General features: G+C 37.6%; 1 protein-coding gene across 2 annotated transcripts in view; it reads left to right on the forward strand.

Annotated features, from left to right (window-relative positions):
• The window catches only part of taok2a (TAO kinase 2a), a 57,812-nt gene that overhangs the window by 15,853 nt on the left and 26,463 nt on the right, over positions 1 to 15,496 (forward strand). For both annotated transcript variants that reach the window (XM_056239785.1, XM_056239787.1), the window contains exons 2-8: positions 11,735 to 11,875; positions 11,964 to 12,035; positions 12,154 to 12,255; positions 12,331 to 12,376; positions 12,608 to 12,704; positions 12,887 to 13,000; positions 15,243 to 15,334. In XM_056239785.1, coding sequence (XP_056095760.1) covers positions 11,744 to 11,875; positions 11,964 to 12,035; positions 12,154 to 12,255; positions 12,331 to 12,376; positions 12,608 to 12,704; positions 12,887 to 13,000; positions 15,243 to 15,334 — 655 coding nt within the window. In that variant the 5' untranslated portion in view covers positions 11,735 to 11,743. The remainder of the gene's footprint in view (positions 1 to 11,734; positions 11,876 to 11,963; positions 12,036 to 12,153; positions 12,256 to 12,330; positions 12,377 to 12,607; positions 12,705 to 12,886; positions 13,001 to 15,242; positions 15,335 to 15,496) is intronic.

Genomic DNA, 15,496 nt, shown 5'->3' on the forward strand with positions numbered 1-15,496 from the left:
TACCGCCCACCCCTATCGGTCGGGCTCTACTAGGGATGCACGATATAGGATTTTGGCCGATATTCGATATGCCGATTAGGGCTGGGCGATATGGCCTAAAAAAAATCCCCGATTTTTTTCACAAAAAATCCGATTTACGATTTAAATCGATTATTTTTTTTCTCTCCCTACTTAAAATCAATCTGCAGATGACAAAGAAATTGTTCAAAACAAGTTTTAACTTTATTTTGTTTTGATATTCCCTTCTGGGATATTATCTGGATTAAAGTGTAATCAGAAACAACAAGCCAAAAAGACAAGAGGGCAGGACCAGTCTTTGTAAATAGTGTAAATGTAACATAACATAAAATGGGTGGATTGATTGGGGTGGGGGGGGGGTGTAAAAAAAACTTCCATCACATAAGTTTATTGTGATTGTCAAATTATTTGGTAACTAAACATAATTGTATCAAGTTTATTAACTATAAACACAATGTTTACATGGTACAAAGACTGGTATGTTACTGTTTTTATTATTGCTTAACACAAATTTCACAATTTCAATTCAATTCTTGTGATTTTGATTCTGATATTGATTCAATATCAATTCCTTTGGATAAATATTAGGTACAGTAGATACGTTAATGTGTTATGTTAATTGTTCTCCAAAAATAAATCACCTAATGCTGTAAACATACAGAGAGCCCTGTCAGCTATTATTATTAAAGGTTAAAACTAACTCAAATTAAACAATGCGTTTTTTATAATAACAAACAACGTTATAATATTTTAATGATATAGGTAAAATATACTAAATGTGTAATATAGTTATCATATTTAGCAAAATACTCCTCTCTATAGCAATTATTTTAAGTCCAACTAACGTGCGTGCTATGGGTCATTAAAAGGCATCCTGAGGTAAATGTAACGTTATGTGAAATATGTTGTTCTCCAGCTGTTTTATGGACATTTTTCCGCGGTTGAAAAACACTGATCGATCGATTTTATTAGCTACATTTGGGTAAGTTAGTAAAGAGTAACAGACGGTCGGTTCATGTGCCGCTTGAACTGAGATCTGTCAGCGATCTTTCACGTCACATTTACAAGCGCCAAAACTGTGTTTATTGTTTGAATTTCGTATTAAAATTGACCGAATCTGAGAGCTGAGAATCTGTTTCATATCAATAGTAACCTGCTCTGTCTAGTCTGTCGGTGTCAGTGTCCTCTTGATCTTTTCTGCGCGATGTTTCTCTGCGTTAGAAAATGGATGTGTGCGTGAGAGCGTGTAAAAAGTGACAATTGCGTCTCTTACAGTGAACTCGTGAGTTGGCGGCCCTGCAGATTCAGTTTGTAAATGTTTTCGGTGGGTGTGCTTCTGCTGCCGCGGTCTTGTTCATTTGGCATGTTGTTTGTGTATCTCTATCATGGCAAGCGCTGAGACCGGTCGGAACTACGGGAGCCCAGATTGGCGCGTCGGCGGTTGTTAAAGAGAAAACCGATTTTCATTCAAAAAAATCGGCGTAAACTACACATTCGAGTTAATCGATAAAATCGATTTATCGCCCAGCCCTAATGCCGATATTTTCAGACTAATTTTGCCCGATGCCGATACCGATACCGATATATTTGTGTGTTTTTTTTTAAGTGCAAAAAAAGCTTATTAAAGCTTCTATTAAAGTTCTCAGTCAAGAGCAGTGAGTGATTTCCTCTGTGTTTTGTTGTTTTATTAACATTAACGAGATAGTTCTCCCCAAAATTTAAATTGTCATCATTTACTCTCTCAAGTTTCTTTCTTCTGTTGAAATCATAAAAGTTATTTGGAAGAATGTGGCTAACCAAACAGTTGCTGTACTTCAGTGACTTCCATAGTATATTTAAGCACAAGAAAGAAATGAATACAGGTTTGGAACAACATTAGAGTGAGTAAATAATGACAGAATTTTTATTTCTGGGTGCAGTATCTCTTTAAGGACAAGCGGCAGCATATTATACTGTCTCTTTAAGAACTGCACGCGACGCGTCTAATGTACGCATTTGACAAGCAGATTTACAAGCAGGTTTGCTTTCACTTTAGACATAACCAACTTGTTTATGTAAACCGTGTGTGTATTTGACAGTATCAGCGCAATAAGACTCGAAAGATTAGTCCAGTATGCAGACTCTGTAACAGGCTTTTAGTTCCTGTGAGCGTCGGGTGTAACGCGCTCAGAAAAGCGGATGTTAGAACAGCGCATCAGCACGTGAATGATATGTTTACCTAGCAAGACTTTGACGCACATGCAAATAATGAACTTTTGTGAATTGCGGTGTCCCGTGACCGTGAGTGTAACTCTACCTCTGCGTTTACATGTGATGTGATGTGAATGTGCGTCGCGTTGTACAGTATGTTGAGATGAAGGCGCCAGAATTGAACTGATAGAATACACGATACTATGATTTTTCTTCAAAAGCAGATCGTGGAGACATCGATCAAAAACCGTGAGACGCACACCCCTAGTTGGAAGTTTAAGTTGCTGGCGCTCATGCTTCGTTCGCGGTCGTCATGTGCGCATAGGAAACACGCCACCCTATCGGCAAGGCTCATCGGCAGAAATATTCAAATCGGCCGATGCCGATGATGGTCATTTTAAGCTTTTATCGTCTGATACCGATGTTGTCCCGATATCATCGTGCATCCCTAATTTTTACTAACCGATAGGGGTGGGCGATATGGCAAAAATTTCATATCACGATTTTTTTCAGGAAAATCACGATTAACGATTTTATCACGATTATTTTTCATGTTGGTTTTACTATTTTGCAAGTGAAAAAAGCCTTATAGGTAACAAAAGAAAAAAGAATGGCAGACATTTAGGCCAAAGTGGCGAAGATAAAAATCTTTATCATTATTTTCTTTGTTATTAAGAATTAGGAACAAAGATACACATTAAGCATACACAACTTAATATACAAATGAAATAAACAGTGCTTTATTTTTTCAGCTACAGTAGGGGTATTTAACAGTAGCATTGAAGAAAGTAATTAGGCTAAATGAACAAATACGAAAATAAAACACAACATAGACTTCACTGTATAAATTATACATTGATTATTATTAAAGCTACTACTAAAGTTCTCAGTCAAGAGCAGTGAGTGATTTCCTCTTTGTGTTTTGTTGTTTTATTAACATTAAAGGGATAGTTCTCCCAAATATTTTAATTGTCATCATTTACTCAAGTTGTTTTAAACCCGAATAAGTTTCTTTCTTCTGTTGAAAATAAAAGTTATTTGGAAGAATGTGGCTAACCAAACAGTTGCTGTACTCCAGTGACTTCCATAGTATATGTTTTCCTACTATGGAAGTCAACGGGGACAGCAACTGTTTGGTTAGCCACATTCTTCCAAATAACTTTTATTTTCAACAGAAGAAAGAAATTAATACAGGTTTGGAACAATATTAGAGTGAGTAAATAATGACAGAATTTTTATTTTTGGGTGAACTATCTCTTTAAGGACAAGAGGCAGCTTGTTTACTAACTGGCTACTGTCGCTTTAAGAGCTGCACGCGACGCGTCTAATATACACGCATTTAACAAGCAGATTTTCTCTCATTTTTTTTCTGTTTGCTTTCACTTTAGACATAACCAACTTTGTTTATGTAAACCTTGTGTGTATTTGACAATATTAGCGCAATAAGACTCGAAAGATAACTTATAACGTAGTCCAGTAAACAGACGCTGTTAGACAGGCTTTTAGTGCCCGTGTGCTTCGGGTGTATGCGCTCAGAAAGTACACGTCAAAACAGCGCATCAGCACGTGAATTACATGTTTAACCAGCAAGGCTTTAAAGCACATGCAAATAATGAACTTCAGTGAACTGCAGTGTCCCGTTTAGGGCTGCAACTAACGATTATTTTGATAATCGATTAATCGGACGATTATTTTTTCGATTAATCGGATAAAAACATTAAATTAGATTTTTTGTTTATTATGACTAAATAAAACCCGGTTACACTTTATTTTAAGGTGTCCTTGTTACAGTGTAATTATATATTTAAGTACAGAGTAATATTAAGTAACTACATGTACTTATAGGAATAGGGTAGGATTAGGTTGAGGGTTAGTTGCATGTAATTATTAGGGGTGGAACGGTACACAGAAGTCACGGTTCGGTTCATACCTCGGTTCAGACATCACGGTTCGGTACGATTTCGGTACAGTGGAGGGAAAAGCAAAACAAAAATGCAGAAGGCATTGTATTTTTTAAATAAGTTTTATTAATAAAGGCATAGAACCAGTTTATTTGTAGTGCACTTGCAATAGTTTTATATAATTAGTTTATTAATTAAATTAATAAAAAGACCTTGCGATATGTTTGTTAATTGTACTATTAATTTAAAATTATTTTGCTATATTTCAGATCAATATATTTGTTTTCCTTAATTTTAATTAACATTATTAATTGACAATGTAACATTATTCTCATCTGAATTATAAATAATTGATTTCTGTATAAAAAAAATTATTTCCATTACACGAGAGTAGATGTTAAAACTTCATGCTGATTTGTACTTGGCTTTCGCCAAGATAAGCAAAACTAACTATAAAATAATACTACCATTAAAAACATTCGATTTTCTTTTTTTAATCAATGTAGAATGTGTAAGATTAGTGCTCCGAGGACAAGAAATGAAAACCAATGCAATATGATGAATGTCCAAAAGATGGGACCCACTGACTGTTTTGAAATGGAGTTGGATAAATATGTTTTGCTTTTAAAACAGTGTGTGTGTGTGTGATTTTGGTTGGGTGACAGGTGTAGGTTACAGTTTGACAAGAGTTTACAGTGTGACAAAAGCACGATGTTGTGTTTTATTGCGAGTGTACACAAATATAAGTAAACACTTTGCAGGTTTAATGATCTGTATGAACAAAATGACGGAGTATGTTTTTTATGTTTCCACTGTTCGATCGCGCGCCTCTCTCTCACTCACACTCTCTCTCTCACTCTCACACACACACACACACACACACACACAGTTCGATCGCGCCCGCGCGCCTCTCTCTCTCTCGCTCGCGCGCGCACACACACACACACACACACACACACACACACACACACACCAGCATTGCAATCTTGACATCGCAGCCTGTTCATTATGCGGTCACGGTCACACCAAACGCGAATAGAGCGTCAAATTCGCGTCTAGTTCAACGCAAGTCCAAAGCGAATAGGACGCGCGTATAAAGCCAACATTTGAAGTGAACGCGCGTTCAGAGCTAAGCCGATGATACAGATTATGTGTCCCTAAAGAACCCGCGTATCTAACAGTAGTTCCGCATTACATTAATTAATTTGCACGCGAGTTTTATTTATTTTTATACCGTGTATTCTCCGTGTAAATTCGTGCACCGAACCGTGACCCCGTACCGTTTCGGTTCAATACGAATACATGTACCGTTCCACCCCTAGTAATTATGCATAATTTACTGTTATTACTACAGTAAGTACATGTAACATATGTAACAAGGACACCGTAAAATAAAGTGTTACCTAAAACCCTAAATTAGGATATTTATGTGTAAAAGTGTACTTTAAAAAGTGCAAAAGCCACACATTGAGTTTTACAAATATCAATATTTGCATTGTTTTTAATGATAATTGCTGATGGCAACTTGACAACCATGATTAATGTAAAAAAAACAAAAAACATTTATATCCAACATATTGTTTTAACACAATTTTTGTTAAAACAAATTTACAGACATGTTGTTCAGATGTGAAGTTATAAACTAAAAACATCTAAAATATATAATTCATTTAATTTTTAAAATATAAAATATATATATATATATAGAAAGACTGAAAACAGGCGTGTGAACATAGAGCCGCAGTAGATCGCGTTTGAATAACAATTAAAACTTAATAGTAGACAAATGCTATATAAAGAGAACGTAATGGAGGTACGCAGCAAGCTAACAGGCTTGATTAAAAAGACAGGAAAAATGATGCATTAGTGCACAAACATTCCCTGAAAACCACTGAGTACAGTGACTAAAAAACAATATTTTACTGTTGCTGTTATTAACTGCCTTTATATTTAGTGCTTCGCTTTGTAAAGACCGTTTTAATTTAATATTTCTGCGGTAGCACTATTTTAATCCATCACTTATGTTGCGAGCGAACTGATTGCGCAACCTGATGCTCGAGACGCAAAATACAGACATCCCAAGTCTCCCGGAAGTTCTGGAAGTCATCCGCATAATGATAGCGGCTCCCTGATGCTCGCAAATTAGTTCAAACTCTCGGGATTTGAGCGCGCAAGCAAGAGCGCACATGCGAGACAGAAGAGACTGTGCTCCAAACCGTGTAGCGCGAGCGCGCGGCAGAGCAACGGAGGGAGAGAGACCTTGCGTGTGTGTCTCATGAAGCGCGTGTAAGACAGAGAGCATCCTGATTGGCCTGTTTCAACCAATCACCAGTAAACGCTCCCCGTGACGTAAGCAGACCAACTAATCGATAATGACATTCGTTGACAACGATTTTCATAATCTATTATTATCGATTTTATCGATTAGTTGTTGCAGCCCTAGTCCCGTTCCTCTGCGTTAACATTTGTTGTATGTTGAGACGGAGCTCGGCGCCAGAACTGCAACTGATAAAATGCACGATACTACGATATTTCTTCAAAAGCAGATCGTGGAGACATTTTAATCGTCCACGATCAAAAACCGTGATATCGCACACCCCTACTAACCGATATTGATTCTTAAATCCCAAGAACCGATTAGTTCAACAAATAAACATGAAGGAACATCTAGGGGGTATGTTAAAAGATACAGTCCAACTTACCGAAATCCATGTCACATGTAATCGCTCAGTGTTTCTACCGCGGAAAGACGTCAAAACAGCTTGTAAACAATTTCACATATTAAGCCCCTTTCACACAGAGATTCCGGAAAATACACGGATAAAGTGACCCGGGATTTGACCCGGGTTCGTTTGATTCTACTTCATTCACACTGCCAGTGATTTGCCGGAATCAGAGAGCGCGTTCACACACAACCCGTGTATGTTCCGGAAAGACGCGTGACGTTGGATGTGATGGGTCTCTACTTCAGTCCAGTTTGTAGAAATTTTTTCGTTCTTTCTTGTATCGATGACGAACACAAACTTGATTCTAGAGTAACTGAGCCGCACGATAACTACGTCATTGCAAAGGCTCGTGAATCCTCACTACGACACACCCCTTATACGGCATTGGTTCTGGCTTTTGTTCACACAGCGCGCGTTCCGGGTCTGAACACGGCAATGTTACTAGGTCCCCAACCCGGCATCGATCCCGGCATCAATCCCGGGTCGTGTTTGCATTCTCACAGAAGGCACTATGGCAATTTGCCGGCAATTTGCCGGGTTCAAAGCGCTGTGTGAAAGGGGCTATAACGTCACATTTACCTCATATTTACCTCATATTCAGTGTCCCATAAACTCGTTAGTCAGCTAGAAAAATGAACTCTAGAGAGAAGCATTTGAATAAATGTATGCACCACATTACACATTCCTTAATAAAAAAAACCTTAATAAATCCGTCAAGTTTTTATGACCGCATTTATATATTTTTTGTTGTTTGTGTATGTTTATATTTCACGAATTGGAGTAGAAATGTTTTTTATTCTAAAGTTAGTATTACAACTTGATTATAATACAAACTTCGTCGAGTGTATTAAGTGTTTGTATACAAATCAGTTCATTTTAACCTTAAATATTATAGTAATGTAGTACCAACTGACTCACGTGTATCCAAAATAACTGATATTGAATTTAATCGTCATCGAATCGCAAGCTTGTGAATGGAAATCTAATTGAATCGTGAAATTTGTGTAAATACCCAGCTCTATATTAGTATGTTAGATAGATCATGGTGTTACAGATTTAATTTTGCTGCTTTAATACAGATATTTGTTAACAGTTTAGTGTTTTTGATTTCTATAGTTCTGCAACAGACTCAATGAATTCAGGGATGGTGGTGCAGTGCAGAGAATTGGTTGACTTTTATATTTGTGTTCTTATAAAAGCTTTGAGCCTCAGGAGCCAGTGAGAACATCAAGATAACAATAAAGAATCTCAAATAATTGCAAGTCTCCACCTGTCTGATAGGCAAACTAACGTAAGAATGTCTCCAATGTGTCTGTTTCTGTGTTGTTGTTTTGTTTTTTTATCACAGTTTAAATGGGCTGCGTCAACCAGCCAGTAATGATTCAGATCAGATTTCAGGATTGATTATCATCACCAGAGCATAGGAGATCAAATTAATTGTTTCATCTGGCCAGGTTTCTCTCAGCTGCTTTGACTTTGCTGGTGTTTTTCTTTGGACTACTTGCACGACTACTTCTGTTTTACTTTATTACAACTTGGGAGTTTCCGGTAACAGCATTCATAAATGCATATGCAAATGATATGTTCTTTACATTTTGATCAGAGTGTGTACATTATGGATTTATGTGTTTGGATGTGAATGTGATGGTCGGTTTTTCTTCAGAATAGTTGGCAATTCAAAAAGTTTGAACTAACAGTATTGGATCATTAGCATGAAGAAGATGAAAAAAGGAAGGATTGAAACATCTGATTTTGAAACTCGTCATCATCCAACCAGGGCAGATTACAGCATCTTCTTTATTAATGCGCTGCACAGAGTCACAACTTCTAACTGGGTCACAGTCTTTTATAGTGTGCTGCAGATGCCAGATTGTGGCATATAAGCCAAGCCAGAGAAGAGATGAAAGGAGTTTACAAGTTTAGAGTGGCATTTTGGCACTTGGTTCAATTTATGAAAACCACTTTCACAACAAACCAACCTTTTTTTTTTTCTCTTTTTTTTTTCTTTTTTTTTCTTTTTTTTTTAAATGCCATTTGCTCCCAATTTGGTGATCAAAAATACAGCAAAACAGTAATATTGTAAGAATATTATAAATGTTTTACAATTGTCTTCTAATTTAATATAGGCTACTTCTAAATCTAATATATTCCAGTGATGACAATGCTGAATTTCCAGCAATCTAGGGCTGTCAAAATGGCTGAAAAATCAAAAATGTCTCCGGTTGCTATCGTAACCTCGGTTCCCTCGGCTTCAGAGGTGGGAACGAGACATTGCGTAGCTACGCTGCGGGAACTCTTCCTTTCTCCACTTTTGTTGAAATCTTAAGGGCTAACGCCAGATTGGAACAATTGGCCAATTGTCGCGAAGTATGCAAATACTGACAGGCTTGCGGGCAGTGTAAAATGCATGGGCGTGACAATTGGTTCAGAATCACGACTGAACGCTTGCACAGCTAATCAAACAGCGAACACTGCGGCTAACGCATGTCTCGTTCCCGCCTCTCAGGGAACCTAGGTTACGATAGCAACCGGAGACGTTCCCTTTCGAAAGCGGTAACTCTAGATTGCGTAGCAACGCTGCGGGAACTGTATTAAATCCCGCCGTGAGAGTAGTGAAGAAAAGCCAGAAGAAACGGGGTCAAGCTACACCAGCCACGGAAGAGACAGACAGTCCACCAATAGCCATGCCGCTAGGAGTGCTTGCATCTGATAGGCGGAACTAGACCAATGAGACATCAGCTCCGACCCTATCAAAATTTGCATATCCAAACTCAATGAAAGCGAAGGCTGTGCTGATCCAGGGCAGACACAACACAATAAGTACTCCAGCATGAGGGTTAAACACAGTGTCAACCGCGATAGCGGTGACAGCTGTAACACTAGTAGCCATATACACAGTCAACAGCATAGTGGTAACTAGGGATGTGAATTTCTGCCAAAAATGACATTCGAAAATCGAGGAGCAAAAGTCGATTATCGTTCGAAAAAACCCCCCCCAAAAAAACGCACACTCACAATGACAGAAAGGGAGGCCAATTTCATCTTTAGCGATTTGTCATCAAACAAACTGTTTATTATTCAAACAATTAACATGTTTTCGTCGTTTTTTTTTACATACCGGTAGTTAACATAGAAGAAAAAAACAAGCACGACAGTCCGTTTTTGCATCGCCAAACCAGATGCTCGTTAGATAAAAAAAAATAATGTCATAATGATTTTACGCAAACCTGCCTTGTTACTGCAAAAGCCTACTTTTTAAACAAATTAGTTTCAATCAAAACTATTCGTGTAATGCCACTGCGCAATACACACACATTAATACCGCGGGATGGCGGGTGTTCATTTCATAAACTGTGGACAATGGTAGCTTATTTAATGTAGCCTATAAATGAATGTATATGTCCAAAAAACGGATAATGTCATCATACTTGTAGTGCTATCGTCGAGTAATAATCTGTTTGGTTGTAAAATGTATTACCTGAATGAAATGAACTAGAATGTATCGTCCTGTGGAATTATTCATTCACAGACATCATACAAAGATGTTCAACTAGATCTTCATCGCTGGCAAAAATATGATGAATTTGCAGATTTGCTTTCACTAGACTGTACTGTAGGTCCACGGCCACTTCATCCAACGCTCTTGATGTTCTTAAATCTTCCTGTTATTTACGACTCCGTGTCGAGTGTGCATTGAAAGCGCTTCAGACGATTCAGTGCGCGAGGAACTGAACAGCTCATTCAAACTGATTCGCGAACCGATTTAAACAGATCTGCCAACTTGTTTGATGAAGTCTTTGAACAGAATCGACTCAAAAGAGTGATTCATTGAATGGAGCATCGCTCATCCCCATAAAAAAGACACAGCGCGCATGGAATAAACTACGCATTTAACAATGTATTCCATTAAAATAAAGTAACGAGAGGAACGTCGCCCAACGTAGTGAAGTAAATGTAGCCTACTTTGTTACTACCATAGACGGTTACTAGACAGTAAAGGTTAGTCTACTACCCACTTCTGTTGGGCGCAGAGTTAACGGTCACGACAATGCTCTTCTTCTGTTGTAAATAAATAGTTCACAATTCATGAGTACGAAACTTAACTCCTTCTGTTTAATATTTCAATTTGGCAGAAAACCAATAATGAATACAAATAGTTGATGCATCCAACATGAGTAAAATGCCCATGCTCAGTTACAGACAAGAAATTTTAATTGTCACCGCCACAACAATTTCTAGGCTATGTCTTTAAATAACCACAAAGAAGCATCCAAAAAATGAGGTACAGAATGTTTAGTCTAAAGTTAAAACCTGTTTAGAAACGTGTTTAGTAACATGAAGTAAAGCACTTCTGTAGTTAATGTGAGCCAGCTAATTCTAATGCTTACCATTCCCAATTACTTTTTTAGATTAGCACTAAGAAAAACTTATCAGTCAGTATTTCTCTGGTCAAGTCGTCTGATAAGTCTGTCTACAATATTGAAGATGTATTAAATATTAAAGCTTAATTATCATGTGTTGTCAATTGTGAGTGAAAATTTGAGCAAGTCTGAAAAATTGTATAAAGTATATTCTAAATTAAAATGACTTTAGTAACAGTCTATATTTTTTCTATTTAAACCTTTTTCAGAACTGTAATGTTTAATAAGGAAAGTAAGGACAGAAACGTTAAAATACTGAATCTAGTCGGAGAGAACTGATTTTTTTTTTTTTTTTTTTAAGCCCTGATTAAAATAGTAGTCCAGACTGATGTCTCATTGAATAGATCGCCTGTTGAGAAGTTCCTTGACTCAATGCCTTGTTTTTGTGATGTTGCAGATGAACAAAATACAACAGGATTGCTTATTTAGCATTCATGCATAGTTACCAGTTCTCTCTCTTTATTTTTCTCTGTCTCAGGAGCCAGTCATGCCTGCCAGTGTGCGTACTGGGACCCTGAAGGACTCAGAGGTGTCTGAGCTCTTCTACAGAGATGATCCTGAGAAGCTCTTCACTGATCTGCGGGAAATCGGTCATGGCAGCTTTGGAGCTGTGTACTTTGTGAGTAACCCATGCCAATATTTAGCTATGGATGTGCTTGTACGTGTGTGTCATAAGGCTCTCTATATGACCGTATTTTTTCTCTCAGGCTCATGATGTGCGTTCCAATGAAGTTGTGGCCATCAAGAAGATGTCGTTCAGTGGCAAGCAGTCCAATGAGGTCAGAATCAAAATACAACTTGTATCTCAACAGTATTGAATCAGACAGTTCAAACTCATTCACGAAAACTAACCACATTTTTGCTACTGTTTGGCGTGTTCTCTCTCTTGGCCCACAGAAATGGCAAGACATCATAAAAGAGGTGAAGTTCTTGCAGAAGCTCAGACACCCCAATACCATCGAATACAAAGGGTGCTACCTCAGAGAGCACACAGCATGGGTGAGTGCATGTGCATATGCGTGTGAGCGACGTGTTTGTCTGACGTGTGCTAATGTTGTCTGTCTCTCCTGTTAGCTGGTGATGGAATACTGTCTAGGATCAGCCTCTGATCTTTTAGAGGGTGAGTAGTTCATGTGTACCCTTCCTCACATCCTCCCTTCTTACCAAATAAAGCTGTTGTGCTCTCCCTCAGCTGCCCTGTCTGACATTAGAGGTGTCCATTTGTTTTCGCTGTGCTGTATTTGTACCATCATCAGTTCATAGGGAAACATGCAGGTGTAAATATTGTAATCGTCAGATTTCTGGATTGTGATATTTTCCCACAGTGAAGTATTTTCTTTTTATCCAACAGTGCATAAAAAGCCTCTTCAAGAGGTGGAAATAGCTGCTATTACCCACGGTGCACTTCAGGGCCTCGCCTACCTTCACTCTCATAACATGATACACAGGTGAGAACGCTGACCCTTTCCTTGAATTTCTGTTCTTATTTTTACACCTGCTCGCTTTGAGATTTTTATTCGGCTGTTCTTTTGTAGTGCCATCTAAGTTTTTTACTCTATTGTCAATATATATATTTTTTTCAGTGCTGAAAGATGCACAGATCCTGATTTCTTTTCTTTTCTTTTTCCAGAGATGTGAAGGCAGGTAATATTCTGCTAACTGAGCCTGGTCAGGTGAAGCTTGGAGATTTTGGCTCTGCCTCAATAGTTTCTCCCGCCAACTCTTTTGTGGGTACACCTTACTGGTGAGTTGTAAATACAATTGATTATTTGGTTAAAGGCACAGTATGTAAGTTTCTCTGCTAGAGGTCTCTTGTTCAAAACAATAACAATGGCGTAGCTTGATGACGCCATGAAGGAGGGTGGAATCATGGGAGTTGACGTCTTCACCTCCACAGCCGATGGAAAACAATCTGATGGGACTCAGGGAGAAATCATGTTCATGGATGAGCTAATGTATTAAAGTTTTATAAAGTTACTGAGCTGGTCGGGGGCTGAGAGCCGTGGGAGCGGAACGAGGCCGGTGAAGTGAATGCTAATGAGAGACAGATCCCTGCGCAGCACACCAGTCTCGAGTCCCATGGAGGAGCTCCAGAGCTTTTATTATGCTTATATGGCGCAAAGCTTCTTTTGTTTTGTTGTGTTCATTTTACGATTAAAGTTACGTTTAACGTTCTCCGCCTCCTTCCCTAAAATAATTTCCCCTTGAGGATTAATAAAGTAATACTGAACTGAACTTGACATTCAGTTACGTTTGATCACTTTGAAATCACATTATTTTATTTCATTCTAATGAAATGAAATTACTACTCATACAAGTCACTTTATTTGCCGAATTAAAACTGTGGGGTTACGCAGCACTGTTTTAATTGCTCATTGCTACTTTTGAGTGTGTTGAAAGTTATGTTATTACTCTAATTGTTGCACATTGCAGTAAGATAGATCGATATTAAAATATCATAAATAAAAGCTGAATGACTCTGAATTGCTAAATGACATGCAATTCTTTTTAAAATATATTGTATGGTGGAGAAAATGCTGTATTACTGTTACTATATAAAGCTCTTTCTCATTATGCTATGTTAGCCACTTGACAAAGTACTGTTGTCTCTGAGGTACAAACATGTTACTCGCAGTAAATAAATAAAAAACAAGAGATTCAAACAATAAGACTAACCGTGTTGAGCTATATAACAATTAGTAGTTTCTGTCGATCAAGGTATCCAAACAGTTGCTCACCTGTCTAATAAAACACATATCTTAAAGCATCTTTGATATTTTGATGGTTTCTACGGAATTTAAGTTAAAGGGGCTGTTTTATGAACCTAAAGTTGAGACAGGGGTTCTTTTAATAAATGAGCATGAGAGAGTAATTTTATGCTTTATGCACCGATATAACAATACACTACTGTTCAAAAGTTTGGGGTCAGTAAGTTTTTTTTTTTTTTTTTTTTTTTTTTTTTTTTTTTTTTTAAAGAAATGACTACTTTTTTTGGAGACACAACTCCTTGGAAGCAACCCCCTTTACAAAAAAAAAATATTCCAGATAAATGCTGTTTTGTAAATGTTTAATTCATCAAAGAATCTTAAAAAACTATTACAGACTAGAACGATGACTATATTAGCGTTCACACACCAGCGGACACACAGTGACGTTGTCTGCCTTGTCTTAGGCGGGTTGGATTCTGATGGGCTGTCAAAGCTTTTTTAATCACTCATCAGCTGGAGAAAAAATAATTCTGAAAGTGATTCCAACGATATTGTGTCATTATCGTTAGAGTTGTGGTGTGGATTACCATATTTTCATAGAATTAAAAGGATTATTAAAACTTTATAGTTCTTATTCTTGGTTTGAATGGCTATTGTAAATTATATTTCCTACTATTATTTTTTTTCTTACTGTATTTTAATTTGGTCACCCCAAACTTTTGAATGGTAGTTAACATAGTAATAAACAATTATATTTACCTAATATGTTTACAAAGACATTTTAATTAGAGACGAACACCTCAGAGACTTCCATTAGGTTTTTGAGTGACAACAGTAATTAATCTTACAATCAGATTTTTGGACTGACCCACTGACCTAATTAGGTTACATTAGTTTGCATAGATGAATTAGCCCTTCCACTTCTAACACCATTTTTTCTGCTAAAATGTAAATCTCAGATACTATTAAAATGTTTTAACGCTCATACTTTCAAGTCATGACAGGGATTGCAAAACAAGTCTAATAACACAACCTTTAGGAAACATAATTGCCAAATAAAAAGGATGATTTAAATGGTCCCATTTGAGTTTTAAATTATTAAAATGATTGCAACATTCACTATGTCGGCCATAATATCGGTCCATAAATGGTCTACGTGAACTGAGAGGAACCTGCATTGTGAATATTAAAGTGTCTGTGCAGTAGATTGTACTTTTATATCTTTCAAGGGAGCAAAAAAAGTGTTGTTTACCATGATCCGTCCCCTCTCGTGTTTAGGATGGCCCCAGAAGTGATCCTAGCCATGGACGAGGGGCAGTACGACGGGAAAGTGGACGTCTGGTCTCTCGGCATCACCTGCATCGAACTAGGTTTGTGATGTTGAAACTCATCCATGACTTTCCACCTCCCACTGACCTGGAACTTAAAGCCATCTCGAGTATTAAGGGTTTATTTAGGCCAGCGTGTTTCTGTGCTTGCGAGTCTGTGTTTTGTCGCCGTCTTTTGCTTGGAAAAGGGATTTGGGTTTTAGT

Source organism: Rhinichthys klamathensis, unplaced genomic scaffold, assembly GCF_029890125.1.
Source record: "Rhinichthys klamathensis goyatoka isolate OS25496 unplaced genomic scaffold, OSU_Roscu_1.1 h1tg000571l_1, whole genome shotgun sequence".
Classification (NCBI taxonomy): domain Eukaryota; kingdom Metazoa; phylum Chordata; class Actinopteri; order Cypriniformes; family Leuciscidae; genus Rhinichthys; species Rhinichthys klamathensis.